General features: G+C 41.1%; 1 protein-coding gene across 1 annotated transcript; it reads right to left on the reverse strand.

Annotated features, from left to right (window-relative positions):
• Window positions 1-2,477: 2,477 nt before the first annotated feature.
• FRRS1L (ferric chelate reductase 1 like) lies at window positions 2,478-18,306 on the reverse strand. The gene is made up of 5 exons (XM_068936210.1): window positions 18,041-18,306; window positions 16,376-16,460; window positions 15,798-15,936; window positions 11,967-12,213; window positions 2,478-11,492 (listed from the first exon to the last, which is right to left on the reverse strand). Exons 1-5 carry the CDS (start codon window positions 18,270-18,272, stop codon window positions 11,320-11,322), a joined length of 876 nt encoding a protein of 291 aa, XP_068792311.1. The 5' UTR covers window positions 18,273-18,306; the 3' UTR covers window positions 2,478-11,319.
• Window positions 18,307-18,818: the final 512 nt, after the last annotated feature.

Below are 18,818 nucleotides of genomic sequence, written 5' to 3' on the forward strand. Positions count from 1 at the left end.
GCCGGGCACGGCCGCGGCTGGCAGCGACGCGCAGGGCGGGCGTCGCCGCCGGCGCGGGGAGGTGGAGGCGGCGGCGCTGCCGGGGGCTGTCGTGCGGCTGCGCGGCTGCGGGCGCGCTCCCGCCCGGCGCGCGGGCTGCTGGGAAATGTAGTTTCTCCCCCCCGAGGGCGCCGGCCCCCTCGGCCGCCACCTTCGTCTCCGCAGGCAGGAAGCGCTCGGCAGTTTCGCACTGTCACGGCGAGGAGGTAGGGCAAGGCTGGTTAGAGCAGCAAGAGGAATTTTGTCTTGTCCGAACTTGCTCTGGCATCGAGTTATTTAACAGGGAAGCAGCTGCGCTGCTGGAATTAGCGAACTGGGAATTAGGCCCACGGGAAAAGTACTTGTTCTTTCTTTTTTTCCTCTCTTTTCCTTTTTTTTTTTTTTTTTTTAAGGCCTGGCATTTGTGACATTATGTTGCAGCAAATGGTTTTCGTACCTCGCTGCCGAGAGGGGCGCTGCCTCCCCCCGCCCTGCTGTCAGGCCTCCGCGTCCGCGGGCAAAGCTGGCGGCCCCCGCCCGGCAGGCGCGCGGAAGGCCTGCGCAGCCAAGCGCGCTGCGCTAGGGCACAACGCGCGCTCGGCGAGGCCCCTCTGCGCTCAGGCGGCTCGTCCTTGCCCTTTGCCGAAGGCATCGCTTGCGAGTTGCAAGCTTGCAACTGTCTGCTGTTGCCTTCGCACCCCTGATTTTGTGAGGTCAACTGAAGTTTGTAGCTTTCAGAAATGCTACCTGTAGTTCCTGCTCGCTTGATGTGCCCTGAGCACAGGGGAAAATTCCAGTCTGTCTTCAACTCGATACCAAAATACTCGATTCTGAGGTAGCCGAAAAGCAGAGTACACGGGCAACTCCGGTCACAGCAAGTTAATCATGGTTTATACCCAACATAACCGGATGAAACTGTGAAATAGCTCAGTAACCAAGCCACCAGGTGTCAGCACTGGCCTGCATGTTTGGAAAACTTTTATGCCTGTCTGAGAGACTTTTTGTTTGTTGTTTGCTTGTTTGTTTTTACCTGTGCTGCTGGACATTTGTGAACATTCACTTGGGGTTAATCTCTCTTCATTCATTCACCTCAGTTTAATGGAAGAGCAATATCCTCTTAGGATGAATGAAAAATACTCACTTATTTTATTCCATTTTTACTGTTAATATTGAAACTATGAACTTAAAGTTCATCAGTAAGATATACATTTTATATCTTTAAGTCGTCAGCATACAGCCTCGTATTTTGGGCTAAAGGAAAAATTAATCTTTTATGCAGATCAACCAGATCAACTGTTAGGATGAGATGACTACAAATGAAACATTATTTACAGAATAGCAGGAAAAAAGAAAACAAAAGCCAGCTCTCAGGAATGCTGGCTCTGAGAGGTTGTACCTAGTGACTATAGCAATGCCTGAATCAAGATGAGATAGCCAGCCATACAAACCGTGCCAGTTTGATCTCAAAAGCAACGTGACGAGCTTTACTCCAGAAACAACCTTGTTTGAGGTCTCAGTTAAAGTAAATGATATTATCAGCAGCGTAGTACTTGAACAATTCACGGAGAAGTCTCTGAGTCTTGTTCAATTAAGGAGGGATATGAAATGCATGGTAATAAGACACAGCAGTCAGCAGCAGCAACACAAAGATGTTCATTTGGAGGAACTGTGTGCAAAATCCAGCACGAGTAAAGCTCTGGGGTGGACAGAAAAAATCCAAAATGCTTAGTATCTTCCTGGCAGGGTTGACGCACAAGGTAATTTTGTTCGCAGAGCAAGAGTAAGTTGCACAAACAAGGAGCTGAATAACAGAAGAATATTTTGGCCCTGGCAAGTTTGTGACAAAATACCTAGACAATCCATCAAGCACTATATAGAACAACACAAATACAGTATAATTTAAGACCCTGTACTGATCACGGTCACTTGAATAGCGCACAAGTAGCAAACGCGCATGAAACCCACCTTTTCTTGCACTGCAGTCTGCAACTTCAGGGTAGCAATAATTCAAACGCAACAAGTAGAGCACACCGTATAAAGCAATACACTTCTTGGTGCCTTGTGCCAGTTGCCCTCCTCTTCTCTGTTCACAAGCACAGAGCTGAAGTACCTGGCCAAACCTGAGAGAACCCTACAGCATTCCTGCCTGAGAAACTTCTGCAGCTGCTTTTGCTTGCTGAGTATCATGGCAGTTCCTCCTCTCTGTTCCCAATCTCTAATTTAATTTCATCTTCTTTTTATCTGTGCAAAAGCCACCTCTCACTGCTTTAACAGCTGCTCTGCCTGTCAGAGCTGCTCTGCCTTGCCAAACAACGGAGCAGTGGTGACAGTAGATAAAGAACAGACAAGTTTGAAATACCGGTACCTTGATTAGCGGTGTATCAAATATATTATAAAACCACCAGACAAAGGTCACCGCAGGACCTCTACATTCCAATAAATGTCTCTTAGGTTAATAATTTGTTAAAAATGCATACATTTTTATTTATTTACAGCTTCACTGTAATTCTGATGGTGAAAAAAAGAAAACAAAATGTAATAAGACACAGCAGTCAGCAGCAGCAACACAAAGATGTTCATTTGGAGGAACTGTGTGCAAAATCCAGCACGAGTAAAGCTCTGGGGTGGACAGAAAAAATCCAAAATGCACATCTGCAAAGACCTCCACACATTTTAATTTGCTACTGTGACCAGTCTTATCAACTTAAATGGAATTCCTCAGGGTAATAAATTCAAGCCCATGGCATAAGAAGGAATTATTAACACAACGTAAGACAGCAGCAGAGACTTCTTCAGCCTCACAGAGACTGATTTGTTTTCCTTTTATAAATGCCATACCACACATTTTCTTAGACTAAAAAGGTATTTATTGTAACAGGTTTATAAATATTAGTGTATGTCACTGTCAAATAGCTAACCACTTGAACATCAACAACATTTAGTATAAAACAGATGTTACAAAGCAATATTTTAGGGCATGCACTGGCTGTAAAATAGTACTGTAGAGGCCACAATAACTTTTTTATGTATTCATTCAGTGTTTTTTCTCCTGAAAAGGCTAGTGCATAAATACAAGTTTGATGATAACTTCTGGACTACAAAACCCCACTTCTGTGCTCCTACTCAACCAAATTCTCAATAAATTCAAATGGACACTGGGTATGGCATACAGAACTGAGATCAGCATAAAAAATGCAGAACACAACACTGTAGTTACAAGTTGCTTATCCATATATATATTGATTGCAATTTAGCTTTGAGAACATGGAACAAAATTAAAAAGTAGAGCTGACATTTTAGATTCAACCATTCATGTAATACAAAACAAAGTGGCAAGAGTTAGCATAGTTATGACAGTCTGCTTACTTGAAAAGCAGTTAAAACAAACCAGACTTCAGGATATATTAATCAGAACTATCAAAACATACCAGATATCTGTCTTAAACTAAACAGAACTCATGATGTTTCAAATATGGTAACAAAAAAACCCTTCCTTTAGTGAAGGTTGGGGACATCACAGGCAAATATTGTGGTCCCACTGGTTAATTTTTCTAATAAAGCTAACAGGTTCAGAATTTCATCTCTGACTTTCTGTTTCAATACCTGAATGCTACTTCCAGCTTATTAAACAATAAGCTCTCCTCTTCCTCAACTGAAACGTGGCATCTGTGCTTCTTCTCCCATTACCCTACTACTGTATATGACAATATTTTCTCGACTCCCTGAACCTCTCCTTTCCTCCTCTTGTTTGGAAAGAAATGAAAACCTCTCATTTTTTCCTCTTGTTTGGAAAGTGGCTAGCTTTAAAAGGCTAGCATGAGGCTAATTTTTGTACTGAAGAAGGTGACACAAGTTAGTGTATCAAAACTGCCAACATTACACCCTAACGGGTGACCTGACATATTGCTATATATTCTTCTGGACAAGTTTGCCCAAAAAATTACGTAGGCGTTAAGGAACACATATGACTGTGCATTTTGTCTTCTTGTGATCTGCAAAGCACAGCCTGCCTATTTACTTCTAAACAGTCTTGTACAATTCTCAGATATATGCACATGCTGATACCTCCAGCAAAATTACTTTACCTAAATAAAGAGTAATTCTGGAAAGAATATTCTTCATTAACATAAACTTTGCCGAGCACTGTTCTGAAAAAGTAGCATGAATGTTTTTATTCTTTTGCAGAGAATCTAAAAGTGAACTGTTCCTTTATTTAATCTTATACTACTGTCATCTTATGAAACTGAACTGAATGACGTCAAGCTTAAGAAAGTCTGTGAAACTAAATTAGGCAACACCTTGCAGTCACTAGTTGCCATAAAGTGTTCGCTGCCATGAGTAGGCTTTGAAGCCACGTAAGATTTGCAGCTGCTTGGCACTTTCGAAAAATTTACGTCTTTAGAAATGTAAACACGAATTTGAGTAAGTAGTAATTTAGAAACAGATCAGAACACTGCTGCTAGTATGTAATACTTTCTGTAGAGATCTAGTGTACAAAGTAGAAGAGCACAATAGTTCCGCAGAAAGTTTAAGAGTACCACAGGAAATTTCACCTTGTAAGGATATTCCTACATAGCCTCTAACTGTAGATCTAAACTGGCCTAGAATATTGAGCAGCAGCTTTTATAAGGGATGTGCTATAAAGCTCTACATATATTCCAACCTCATATCGGCTTAGAAGAACATTCTTACTTAGGTAAGAAACAGGAACAAGGCAAAGCAGCAATCATTCTGAATGCGTGCAATTCAAATTACTTAGCAAGCCAAGAAAAACGCTCTGCTCCTTTTCTTACAGCACATTAATTGCTACTGCAAATTCAATCACAGATTTTCAAAGAAAGCAACGTCTTTTCAGTCTGCTGCTTGACACCGATCAACTCCACAAGCTGCACAAGTGCTCCTTAACTCTGTGGAATTACAATGTTTTTCCTCATTATCTGAGCCCAATTTAGAGAAGTTAAATACCTAACTACAAGCATACGTAGTTTTGCTAAACTCTCTGTAAAAACAGAAAAATAAAATTAAAGCTACCCAAGTGATTATTTCATACTAAATTGAACTAACAAAACAGGTTTGGAAAAGAAAGATTTACCTAGCTCTTACTCTGTATCTGCAAAAATCAGATACTTAGACATATAAATTGCATGCAGAAATAGCTGGATATGAAAAAAAGAAGCGATGAAAAGCTGGCATATGGTAAACATACATAAATGACTTTCTTCTGTTTGATTTTTGTACTCGGGCAATGGAGATTTTCTTCAAAACCTTCCAGGGGCTGCCAGTTATAGCCATACCTGTGCTGGTCATGCTGTGCAAGAGCTGTATTAGGCCCTAACACACCGCTGCAGAGATACTGATAATGAAGTTTCAGTTAGGGGAAATACACAATGTACGGTGCAAGCTGTTAAGAAAAGATTTAGAGCTCCTATCTTTTGGTACTCAAACTAGCACAGCTTGGTGGTTTGTAAAGTGGCCAGTGAGCAGGCACATACCTAGCAGCTGATCGCCGTTACTGTGCGTGCACAGGGTCTTGACAGGTTTTCATATCTCTAAGGACAAGATGAATCGTCCACCTCAAATGTTTGAATTTCATGTAAGTACATATCTTGAAGCATAAGCTGACCTTTTGCCCACATCAGCCCATGCATAGTAGGAGCTACATAAAAGCTAAATTCAGTTAAAGTGAGATGTTGTTTCTTCTCTTCCTAAAAAGTACAATTTTCATGTGATTTAAGAGTGGCAGAAATGTTCTGCCACACGTAAACTTGTGCACAAATGGTAAGTATGACAAAACCATTAGTCCTTCTTTGCCATTCAGCCTTACTGTAAATCTTTCCATTCTTTTTTCCTAAAGTATCTAAGGTTACTAATGCCTCACTGTATAGCAATCAAGCAGACTGCTTCACCTGCTCATTACGCACTGTGGAATCAGCGTTGAAATAGAGGATGCCAATTCACACAGGCTACCCATGTGCACAGCTTTGTGAGGCACTGAAACAGCTGCTATATTTAAATGCATTTCCACTTCTTTCACAGAACTAAGGTTCTAAGCCCTTAATTCTTTGTATAAAATATTAGGTATCTCACAACAGGCATCTCTGAAAAAGAGTGATACTGTATTTTTTGCCGTTCTCTTTGTAAAATGCATTTGCTTCTCCTAAAGCTATTACTGAATACTTTTGTTTAGGGAAATTATGTAGAAAAGAGCTAACAAATAGAGTACAGTGTGGCAAACCCAAGGGGCACAAAATGAAATTTAAAAGCTAATAAAAGTTATGAGGTGTATGCATAAACTTTAATTCTTCCTCTAGAGTACAGCATGGTGCAAACCTCCAGTGGTCCCAGAAGAGATCAGGAAAGATCAAGGGGCTCTAAAAGGGAATCATTTCTTTCTTCTTTGTAAACAACTGCTCCATTGGAGGGAGTGGAAAGTAAGTAGAAGCAAGATTGAAGACTGGGAGGGGGCCTTCCCTCTCCCTTAGACTGTTTCCAGTGATTTACTTACAGATAATTGGAATATCATCAACGACAGATTTCTAACTATGATCTGGGTAACTTTGTCACTGTCATAAAGACAGCTGTGTGTCAGTCCTCCTTACCCACTAACTCCTCTTCACAGCTGGGCTAGGACTTCTTGCTAGATCATCTTGCTAAATAGTACAACGCCTGTGTGGAAACAGGGACGAGACACAAGTTAGCGACAAAAAACACACTACTTTTCAGAGGAAGACTGGTCATTAACATGTACAGCCTCAATATCATCCAGAGTTTGGCAAAACAGGATACGCATATTGAAGGGATGTGGTAAAGAATGGGCCCATGCTGTTTGCTATTTCCATTTCACAGTAGTCACGCAGCACAGGGGCCTGCTCACAGAGGCAGTTGCGGAGCTCTTGGGCTTGGTTCAGCCCCCAGATATGGCACCCCAAGCAAGCTCCAAAGCCATCACCTGGCTGCCAGGAATTGCTGCCATACACAGTGGTCCAATCATTCTCTATGCCCCGTGTTGAAGATTGGGAAAGTCCATGCTAAACACAACTTTGACACATTTACCCTCAATATGGTGGTTTCCTCAGATTAGGGAGGCCACAAGCTACCCAGGTGTTGCAAAACCAATCAAGGAGGACAAAAAGGGATCCACAGAGGGATTTCAACATTTTCTCATCAATATATTCTCTTTCAAAAACAGAAGAGTCCCCTTGTCGTAACAGAATTTTGCATGAAAGTATTACCATAATGTCCAAAGACATTACGACATCAGCTAGGCTTTTGAAGGGGGAAAAAAGTCAATTAGCATCTAGAAGTGTCTCAGCTATAAAATACATATAATTATTTGAGTTCCTTTAAAAAAAAACATTTTTTCTGAAGTTCTATCTTTTCTACTCATTTTTCTCTCTTTCTTACCCTACTCCTTATTGTGTAAATTCAGGCCTTACTTATTATTTATAGTGGAGCAGCACTTAGACATTATAGTCAAAACTCAAGGTCTGTTTGTGACAGGCACTGCCACAAATATGAGAATCTGATTTCTCTTCCAAATAGTCTACAAATTTTAAGTATAAAATAAGACATTATGGCTAAGATGGACAGAGTGGGCAGAAGGTGATATTACATTTGATGTAACAAGCAGTGGTGACAATTAAGTTTTGTTCTGCATGAAAGGAACATATTCAAGGATGTTTACTAATGCCTTATGGTCTTTTCCAACACTATCTTTTTAATTAACAATCACAGTCAAAATTCCGAAGGCCACTGTACCCTAAACACGTAAAGTTTGTAAGCCCTTTCTGAACTCTTTGCCTCTGTATTATGTACACTGCAACAAGTTATTCTCACTCTCTCAAAAAAAAAAAAAAGAACACACACGCTTTGGAAATGGAAGCAACTTTGTGTTGTTTAATAGCCAGCTTGCTGGTAGTCACCATAAGGAAAGTAAAAAATGATTTGATCTGGAGGAGGAACTCTTTTCTGAGAGAGACATTTTCCTCTTGGTTGGTGTTGATATCTGTTAAATCTGTTAATTAGAGAAATCTGAAAAAGTACTCTCAAATGCTATAACCACTTTAAAAAAAATCACTTTGAAGCAAGTTACAGTCACTTCATAGTCACAGGTATCAATCATGCTTTTTAATATTAAACCCCACCCTCCAAGCCTTCCATGACAAGTTACTATGCCCACTCAACTGTTACAACTTACCAGTTATCATACAAAGTTGAGTGCCACTGAGTTCAAGCCTTTTCTTCTCTCTTATGGTCTTGCTTTAATTTTGTCCTTATATTTCCTTCCAACTACTAATTTCTAAGCATTTATACCTTCTTTGTTCATAAATTTGAATCTGGAAAGCTGATGTTCCTGCTTTTCCCACTCTGAAGAGCAATTCCCAGAAGAAGTGTCACTACAAAACTTTATCCCAGCTCTTGTTTCTTATTTGCCAGTGTTGTTGTTAGCTTTCAGCTCTCCTTACACCTTTTATTTTACCTCTGCTAATTGCAAAGTCTTTAGGAATTGTGGCTTGTCTAATATTTGTGAAGTAGTGTGCAAAATTTTGGAGTATTTTACTAGTAAATATGAATACAGCTGAACTCAACCATTAATTGAAATGCCAAAGAATAGATTGTTTTCCTGTTCTTTTGAACTTTTACTGTTATTAGAGATATTTAATTAGTGCTAATTAAGTACTTTGAGAAGCTCAGCAGAAAGTTTTTATAGAAGTGCACAGTTCTGCTAGTACTTCAACGAGAGAAATATAACAACAGAAAATCACCAGACAATGGTGATGAGTAACCTGCAAGAGGAGAAAAACTGTAATTTCACCCTAATTTACAACATGGGGACAGTTGAGGACTGAAAGAGTGTATACTTTGCCATGGACATATCCTTAAGGGGTTGTGTTACACCTCAGCTCTGAATTTGCTACTGGTTTAGAGTCTGAACTTTCAACCTATACAACATAACTGACTCCCGTATAAGTGGAGAGAAGCTATGTGTGTATTGTACATTTACCTTGGTATTATTTTTGTCATCTTCGACATACGTTGATGCCTGGATTCAGCCAGGCTATCCTAAATCCAGCACTGTAGTAAAGAGGAAAAGAGGAGACAAAATGGCTCTCTACTTCAGTACTTTTCAATTATTAGATTAGCCTTTGGTGGGTAATCAGGTAAATGCCTGAAACTAAAACAATAAATACAAAGCAATAAACTAAAGCAGTTCTGAGGCTACTTTGATTTACTGTGATCTCTGATGGGGAACTGAGGTAACTCAGTTCCCTTAACTGCCTACAAATTAGCATAAGAGAGAAAGAATTTGCCTTAATGATGTCTTCACTTCACCTGGCTGCTTAATATGAAACTTGTTATCCAAGACTTCAGCTCTGCTTCAGCCAGTCGTAAGGTTCCATTTTACAGCCGCAATAGTCCAAACCAGACCTTCCTCATTAGGTGGTTGGCACTATATTTATACTTCATCAAATAATAAATTGGTCATTCAGCTCGGGAGAGGTAATTTATACTAAATTAAGCCAGTATTTAGAATTTTGAAATTCTCTCCCCTGTTAAACTTTAGTCTAGCAATTTAAAGTGAGCAAATCCTTAAAGACATCAATGGACATATTATATATTACTGAGTGATCTTCCTTTTGAAATAGGTATGAAGTGTTTGTAATGGAGAAAAATTCATTTTCAAACCTAATTCACATACTTTAGGCACACAGTTCTGAAGAATGCAGAGCCTAAAAAAATTAGCTTACGAACTTCAGTCTGTGAATAATGATGCAAACCCAGCAGAACTAGTTTTTTGGGGGTTTTTTTTAACATGTGCAGCATGAAAGTAGGAGGGAGGTCCTTCAGATAATTTACCAGAACCATATGTTACAGGTCCTCTAGGGTATCACACCAGACAGAATCTTAGTCCAGTAATGCTGGCTGGAATGTGAATGAGCAACCTTATCTGAACACATTTGACTGCTACATATTTACATGTAAAGAACAGAAATTCTGCACAAGAACTCAAAGTTTTCTATAATATTCTATGGCTCATAAATATATTTTGACAATTTCCATGTTGATAACATTTAGCATTCATGTTGTGTAGTATTTATTGGTGATAGAAAATTCAAATGTATTTCCCCTTTAGCTTTTCTTTTTCCACAATAACTACATTTTAGCAATGGTTTGATGAAACTAAATACGCTCTTCTTGTTATTAATCCCTATCTTTCCTTACAAATTATCTCAGTTATATTTCAATTTCTTTGTAAGTTAACATCAGCTGTCCATATTCATCTTTAACATGAACAGGATATATAGGCATACAACAAAGAAAAACAGATTCCTTAATACTACTACACAACTGCTTAAAAACACATTTACATGTCAACGATATTAATGTTCCTTCATAAAAAGAGAAAATTTTATTTCATCTATTGGGAGGATGTCCTATGATTTGTTGGAAACTTCTAGATTCAGTTTTACATCTGTTTTTCTATGTATAGAGAATGTACGCTACTGTATAGTCCTTTTCCCCTGTTTAAAAAGCTTCATAGCTGATTCATGAATAGCTGATTCATGAAAGAAGTAGCCATTTCTCTCAAGGAGGCTCTTGAGGAACTACTATTATGAAGACATTCCTCACTTCTTTTCCATGGAAAAAAAAATGTTTATGCTTGATTATGCAAGTTTAGTTTTGGAAAGTACCAGAACAAGTAAACCCTGATAAATATAAAAAAAAAAAAAAGAGAAGAACTATCCATTACTGAAGGGTAGATTTTATACCTTGGTATCAGTATCCTGATCTTAAGTTCCAGAATCTGCACTTGGAGTTGTGCTGTCTCCATCAAAAGTGTCAAACAGCATTATAACGTTTCCCCCAATTTGCTTTTCGGGAGCAATTTGGAAGGCAGTTTTGTTAAGATATCCATTAGATAAGATATCCAACACTAAAATATCCTAAACTCGCATACAGACACCCCCTCAAACACACACACACACATACACATAAACACACACACACACACACACACACACACACAGATTTTACAAAAGTCTTTTCTGTAAGCAAGTAGTCGTAACATTGGAAAATCCTGCTGCTTGTTCACTGATTATTCTTAAATGATTTGTCACCACTCTGCCACTCAAAGGAGATGTTATTTACTTCTCCAGAGAAGCTAACTATGTTCAAAAGCAGCTAGGTGACGATGGTGGTGTGATATAAATTCCGATAAAAAAATGCATCATCCATCCATCCATCTATCTATCCATTCTGAGAAACTTCCACTGACAAATTCTTGCTATTTTCCAGCAGTCATGGGGTTCCCATCAATAAATAGAAGGTCAGTGCAACAATGAGGAGCAAGCAGAATGGAGAAGAGAAGGTCTGATAGGCAGCTGATGGCATGAAAATATCTTCATACTTGTAAATACTGACAACACGCTCTGATACAGGTGGTGAGTCTATGTCATGACGAGTTATAGAACCTTTAGTAGGTAAGGGCAGAAAAAATATTGTCAGATGCCTTTTTCCATGACTTTATCAAAGAAATAGCTAGAGAGCCATGTAACTCAAAACGACCTGAGCATGCAGTATCACACTGGCAGTGAGTACAGTCATTTCACTACTTTCTGAAATTAAACTTCAGAACAAACTAAATGAAATTTAAGTAATTAATAAACATCCTTCAAAGGAATTCCGAACTTCTAGTTGTGAATTGGTCTTAACCAAATTTAGCTTTGGAGAAGAGGATAATAATTACATAGCCATGAGGATAATAATTACATAGCCATGGAAACATGACTTGTAGGACTCCGATATTCATCTCTTCTTCCTTTTAATCTACTTTTTAAGCCTCATGCTGCCAACAATTTTATTGTAAGTCTAGTAAGAATAATGCACTGAAGGGCATCTATCATTTTGGCACCTCAGTTCTGACAGTAGCACAGACATCAACTTACCCTGAATTGCTGGACCCCAGGCAAACAAATAGTACCAACTCAAGTGCAGATCTACAATAGTTTCCTCTCGGGGAACATATACAGGACGCTTGAATCGACATGTTACACGATTGTTTTCAAAGACCCCTTCTTCATCTCTAGCAGGATTTCTCTGGATTTCTTTAGCCCATTGACCAACGTTATAAAAGTGCTGTATTCGGACTCTTCCATTATCATCATGAACACAAGCCATGACATCATCTCCTCCCTACAAGGTAAAAAAATACTTGGTAGAAATAAAACAAAAGTACCACAAAGCATTTCCTCATTCACTTGTATAATTTTCATTAGTAAGAGCTAATCAAGATAAGGGGCTCTCATTCCCATTTTCTAAGTTACACGTACACAAAAATTTTTTCCAGCAGTATTTCTTCAGTCAGACTGCACTGCACCAAGTGCATACTAATATTGACTTATTCTTTCTATCTCTGTACTCTTTTTGATCTTCCTAAGAGTCAATTTACCTAATGTGCATAGCATATGTGTACGAGATTATATCACCCTGGCATCACACAGTGAACTGATCAGTAGAAGGCTGTTTTCTTTCATAATGTGTGAAGTGCTGGTATCGTGCTTCAAAAAAAAAACTGGCAGTCTTGAGTCCTTCATATGTGCAAAATCCACTACATTGAAATCAGCAACAAAAAAGCAGTAGAATTTAGTAAAATTGAGGAAATTAATCTACTTAATCTAGATAAACATCAGCATAAAGGACAGTCTGTCTTTTCTAACCTCTTCTTATATTCATTTAAGCAAGTATCATTTCATTTAAGAGAAAATAAAAAAATATTCAACAAATGGTAATGGAATTCAGAACACTATAAAATACAAGAAAAGAGTAATCAATATGTACTTCTCCATATAGTGTAAACAGTCATCAAGCATTACAAAGGAAAAAAGAAACAGTGGATAAGAGAAGGAACTATGAGACAATTATTTGTAAAGATCATTCATAGAAATATTATAACTAGAATGGTTATTTAAGATAACTGTCAAAGTGGTAGAACACTATATCCCTCAGGAATTACCATTAGTTTTAGCAGTACTATCCTATGGAGGCCTTAATATCAAGAACCATTAAAACATTGTGTAAGTTTAGTGAATGGCATTTTAAGGAATTCTGCTTTCACAGGTACCCGTGCTGTATTAAAAGTAAGTCCTACTTCTCAAATACTAATCTTTCTGAAATGCCACACTGATGATACTTGCTAACGATGACGATACTTGCTAACGTGATCATCTCTCAATTCTTTGTTATGGGGAAAGAGCAACGAAGAGTGCAGTTCAGCTCTCTTGGACTATTGCTTTATGTAGATTTAGAAAAGATATGTGGGAAGTGAAGGGAAAAGGGGGACAACAACTCATGCTTGAACAGTTTCTGCAGTTCGGTAGTGCTGCAGGCAACCTTTTCAGCTTCTGTCTTGAGCTCATCACTGATGTCCATGAGTTATTCTCCAAGTTTAATTTTTATATGTCTGAGCACAGAACCCTCATTCTTAAGTACAGAGGCAAAAAGGCCACTTTCACATTCGAAAGGAAAGAAGAAAGCAATCTGAACCTCAATTTATAGAATGAGGTTACAAAATCCTAACTAGGCACAAAGCCTAGAAGTGGAACAAGCATAATGCTATCTATCTGAAACAAAGAAATGGGTCACACGACACTAAAAAAGAAAAAAATCTACTGAGGACCCAAATACCATTTTTCCCCTGAACTTCTCTAGCTATCCAGGCCACATCATCTTGATTAGGGCCTCCAAGGTACACCACACTTCTCATAGCTAAGTTGCTTTTACCTGGAGTCATTTTACCAGTACATTCTATGTATCCCAGGATACCAAAACACCCTAGAAGTTATGAAAAGAGGTGAAATCAGAGGTGGAACAAGAAATGAAGACAAATGCAAGTTGTTTTAGTCCAGCTGACTGATATGCATTAGATTTCACACATGGCAAATTTGGAAGCAAAACCATTTACTTTCAGATAGCTCTTTGTGACATGTGGCTTGCAATATACCTTATTCTTTTCATTGGAAGCATAGACAGCATGCTGCTTGATATGCTTGGGCTGAAAGGCAATGTGTATTTTAAGTGGCTCATCAGGCACAACTGGTGGGCCCCATGGACTATCAGCATATACCTGCTTTCCAGCCATGAAGTACATGAACTCTGACTGCTGGGAGAGTCACCCAGAGGCCCATGGGCTGCGGTGGACAAACTTCTTGGCTGGGAATTGTGCTTGTGCTGCCTGGCCAGCAAAACGCACAGTTCTGACTGAGGGCTGCCTTGCTAGCAAGTATGCCTTTCATGTCCGTGGTAGGCCAAATAGTGTAGCTGTACTCCTAAGTGAAAAAGGGAAAGGGAAAGGGGGGAACGTAGAGGACATGATGGGCGTGGGACTGCACTGGCAGGTCAGGGCACACAGTGTGAAGGGAAGGGTCAAGTCATGGGAGCCGACAGGTGGGGTTACAAGGGAGCACAGGGAAGGGACACTATGTTATACTGCACAGCATGGGTGAGAGGTTTTGTGATACAGAGCTTGACAAAGACACGCTGATAAATGCTAATGGTACTGATAAGTGTTAATCTCAATAAAAGTCTATCTAAGCATTGACATTCAAAATCTTTGCTTTAAAGTGTTGATCTGCCTAATCAACTGCTGGTATATTGGAGTTACAACTTGCTAACGTGGTATCTGATAGCTTGAGGCCAAATATTCAAAGGTGCTGAGCTGCTTTGAGGATCTTGTCAGGTATTTGCATTTTTATGAATCTAAATTTCTGCCAAAATTTGGCTGTAAAACCGTACCTTATAACATTAAACATGAACTGTTCTTTAAGACACGAAAAATTGCTATGTTTATTTTTAACAGTCTCATATTAAGACGTATGTACTTATGACTGAAGAGCACCTACCCTCACATTCTCTTTCAGTTTCTCATTCTTGGTCTGATAAAAAGGCATGCAAGTCTTCCCATTGACTTTTGTGTGTCCTAGACTGGGACTTCTAAATACTCTTATATTTTTCAGACTACTGTTTACAGCTAAATAAGAAATAGTCCTATCCTCTGACTCAGGATCTTAGGATTTATAACACAAACACAATTGAAACACAATGAAAAGTAAAGCTTTTGAAAGAAAAAAAAAGGGAATGAGTAGAGAACTGAAACCAGTAAAATCCACGAGAGATGGAAGAAGAAATCTTAATAAGATTGCTAAATATTACAACTGTGTCTTAGTTATTACAACTGTGTCTTAGTTCAGCTTTGAATGTTTGACTGTTATTAGCTTTTTGCTTTTTCCATTAAAAAAAGCCCTCAGAGATAAAAATAAATCACGTGGTAAGCATCCTGTAGCATTTTATGCCAGTGTTACTTGGACAAAATATGCATCGGAAACTAGGCAGTATATAGTTTTATTCTTAGGTAAATCAGCTAATTTTCAATAATATAAATAAGGATTTTACTGTTAAAGTCTAGAGATTTTTTTTTCCTTTCATCCCTATGTGTTCTTCCAGAAAAGGTGCAAGTGTGTGACAAAAATGCCTACTGCTAATTTAAATATATGTGCTCTACAAAGCCAAGAAGGGAAGGGATATGGTACAAAGGATGAGATGGTTTTCTGGGAGCCTGGCTGCTGCTTCCAGGCAGGCTAGTGAACTGTAGCTTGTTTTCAACAGGTCAGCTTTTCCTTGTACGTTCTCTTTCTGACAGATAACTATAAACCCTGTCTATTCAAATATGTGAAAGTGTGCACTTTGTCAACATGAAGAACCATAAGAGTTGTTAGTCTTACCATTTTCTTGTCTGAAGAAAATCCCACTGCCACCCAGCCATCAGTATCGGCACTCAACTCAAATTCAACATCAGCTCCTATTCTACGGTAACTTAGAAAATAGTCACAAGTCTCTGCATTACATCCAGGTTTACCATACCTAAATGAAATTGGAAATATATGTAACTTTTCCTTTTAATGGCCTGCTTTGGAGCTTAATAATTATGTTTTTGCAAGAAAAACTTGGATTTGGTACAATGCATTATACCAAATTTTGGTATAATTGGTGTAAAACATATTATATTATGCTATACAAAAAGTACCATTAATTACAGTGTTTACAGTAATTTTTCTGTTACAGTAAGGATATATAAAATTTGATCACTATGTTAAGCAGCTACAGACTGTTACAGCAGTTACAGTTTTAGTCTACTGACCTTCCTAGGCCTAGTTTTGCAAGGGCTTCAAAAAATGCAAGGAACGTTAAATAATCTAGTCCATAAGCACAAATTACTAACATGTTTTAAACTGAATGGGGAATACTCAGTAATATTTCTAATGCAAACAGAAAGATACCCACATTTTTGTTTCAGACTGACCTGAAGCATCCCTTGGTTTTTCCACAGTCATCTACTCTAATTTTTGCAAATGGATCCACAGGAGGAGCAGTAGGGAAAGGGTAACCTGCATAATCAGAATAAACTGTTATCAAATAGAATACAGAGAGTAAAATACAATACTGAAGAGAAACTACTCCAATAGTATTTCCTTTATCTGCTCATACTGAGTTTTTCAGAGGAGGGACTGCTTTGTCGCATAAACAGTTCCTTGCTCAGAGAGTCCTGGATCTTAGCTAGGACATCCAGCTACCAAAGTAACGTAGACAAATGAGAATAAAGATAGGCTCAGGTTTTCTACATCCATTAAGAGGGTAGAGCGCATGTCAGAGCATGGCTTTGCAGTGCTGCAGGCAAGAAGTCTTCCACCAGCAACGTTAGTTAAGGCAGCATGAATACAGAGGGGGGAAGTCAACTAGCAGCTGGGGCCCTCCACTCAGCTGTCTCTTAGTGCATGCCTAGTCCCCTCAGAAAATCTGTAAGGGAACTGAAGCTGAACCCTTAGCCACAAATGAAGGTATTAAGCATAAATGCAGGGCACCAGATTCAAAGCTGTAGGGATAGATACTGAAAGGACCTTAAAATGACTTCTTCGTTAAGAAATAAGTGTGCATTGAATTGGACAGTAAAAGACTGGATTGGAAGATATCAAAACCAAGTATTGCCTGTAATGGTGGCCCACAATCACTTGCAAAGTGAGACACACAAAAGCCAGCTAATGAAGGAGTTAGGACTCCAACCATTCATTTATCTACTGCACACTAAGAAGACAGCATGGCCATTCGCTAACACACCTTGACTTTCTTGACTTTTAGAGGCTTTTTTCTGTTGCATGAAGGTAGGTATTTTAACAGAATGTTCTTTTCTTTAGCCAACTGAAAAACAAAGCGCTAGCTGTGGCACTAGAAAGCCCCTCTGGAAGTGCTTCATTGAATGGGAAACAAAAACTGGAGTTGCATAGTTACAGCATCTCCAAACAAACAGGAATGGTTATGCCCCCAAACTTTAGGCATCTGACCTTGGGAGCCCTGTTTAGCTGTGCTAGGCTTCTGACCTTGTCAATGGAGAGAGAAGAAGTGCTGTTAACCACAAGCTAACGCATGTATTAACTATATCAGGAGCCTCAGGAAAATCAGCCAGTCAGCTTCCCAGCAGCAGCATGAAAAGACCGGCTGCAGTGAATCCTACGTCCTCGCTGCTTACCTTCCATGCATTCAACTGTATCAAGCAACTGTTTTCCAGTGCAGCCGAGCTACACACGCAAACCAGAGTTTTAACATTCTGCCGTTCGCAACGTTAAAAATAATAAATAAATACACAGATAAGGTGTAAGTGCTATTATTTCTTATCATTTATGACCTTACGTGGCGTTAAAAAAAAAAAAAAATCCCTAAAGCCAAGAATCCTGCAGATGAGCGGCCCACGCCATCTCCTTCAGCACTGCGCCAAGGGGCCCGCGCCGCCCCGCTCCCCCCGCTTCCCCCGCCGCCCCGGCCCCGGCCCCGGCCCCGGCCCCGGCGGACAAGGCTGGAAGATGGCGGCCGGGCGCTGGCCTTCGTGCTGAACCCCGCCGCCGCCGCCGCCGCCGCCGCCCGCGGGGCCCGGGCTGCCCGGGGAGCCCGCGGTGCCCCCCGCCGCGGCCCTCACCCTCCTCGGACAGGTAGCGCAGGTCGTAAAACTCGCTGGCGAAGGTGCCGTACGAGGAGTCGTGGTGAGGCCGCGCCGCCTCGTCGCCGTCGCCCGCCTCCCGCCGCCCGCCGCTCTCGTCGGCCGGGCTGGCGGCCGAGCCGGCCAGCACCACCACCAGCACCAGCACCAGCATCAGCAGCCGCCGCCGCCGCCGCCGCCGCCGCCAAGAGCCGCGGCTCGGCACCGCCATGGCGGCCGCGGCAACCGGCAACGGCGCCCGCGCGCGCCTCGCCCACGGCCGCCGCCGCCGCCGCCCCCGGGGCTCCGCGCCCGCCCCCCGCCCCGGCCCGCCCGGGGCAGCGCCCGGCCGGGGCGGCCGCGGGGCCTGGAGGGCGGCGGGGAGCGCGGGGGGGGCGAGGCCGGGCCTCGGCGGCCGCGGGGCCGCGCACAGGCCGGGGGCGGGGCTGGGGGGGCGTGGGGAGGTGGGGGGTGTGCGAGGGGGTGTGCGAGGTGTGGGTGTGCCAGGGGTTGTTTGGGGTTGTGGGTGTGCGAGGAGGTGTGAGGGGCTGGGGGGGTTGTGTGAGGTGTGGGTGTGAGAGGGGTGTGAGGGGCTAGGGGTTGTGTGAGGTGTGGGTGTGAGAGGGGTGTGAGGGGCTGGGGGGGTTGTGTGAGGTGTGGGTGTACGAGGTGTGTCGGGCTGTGGGGGTTGTGTGAGGTGTGGGTGTGCGAGGGGTGTGAGGGGCTGGGGGGGTTGTGTGAGGTGTGGGTGTGAGAGGGGTGTGAGGGGCTGTGTGGG

Source organism: Struthio camelus, chromosome 2 (assembly GCF_040807025.1).
Source record: "Struthio camelus isolate bStrCam1 chromosome 2, bStrCam1.hap1, whole genome shotgun sequence".
Classification (NCBI taxonomy): domain Eukaryota; kingdom Metazoa; phylum Chordata; class Aves; order Struthioniformes; family Struthionidae; genus Struthio; species Struthio camelus.

Coding starts and splice junctions, on each gene's coding strand:
- FRRS1L (XM_068936210.1), bottom strand. CDS start 18,272: ATGGCGGTGCCGAGCCGCGGCTCTTGGCGGCGGCGGCGGCGGCGGCGG. Junction 16,461..18,040: donor GCGCTACCTGTCCGAGGAGG/GTGAGGGCCGCG, acceptor CTGATTATGCAG/GTTACCCTTTCCCTACTGCT. Junction 11,493..11,966: donor CTGGGGTCCAGCAATTCAGG/GTAAGTTGATGT, acceptor TACCTACTAAAG/GTTCTATAACTCGTCATGAC.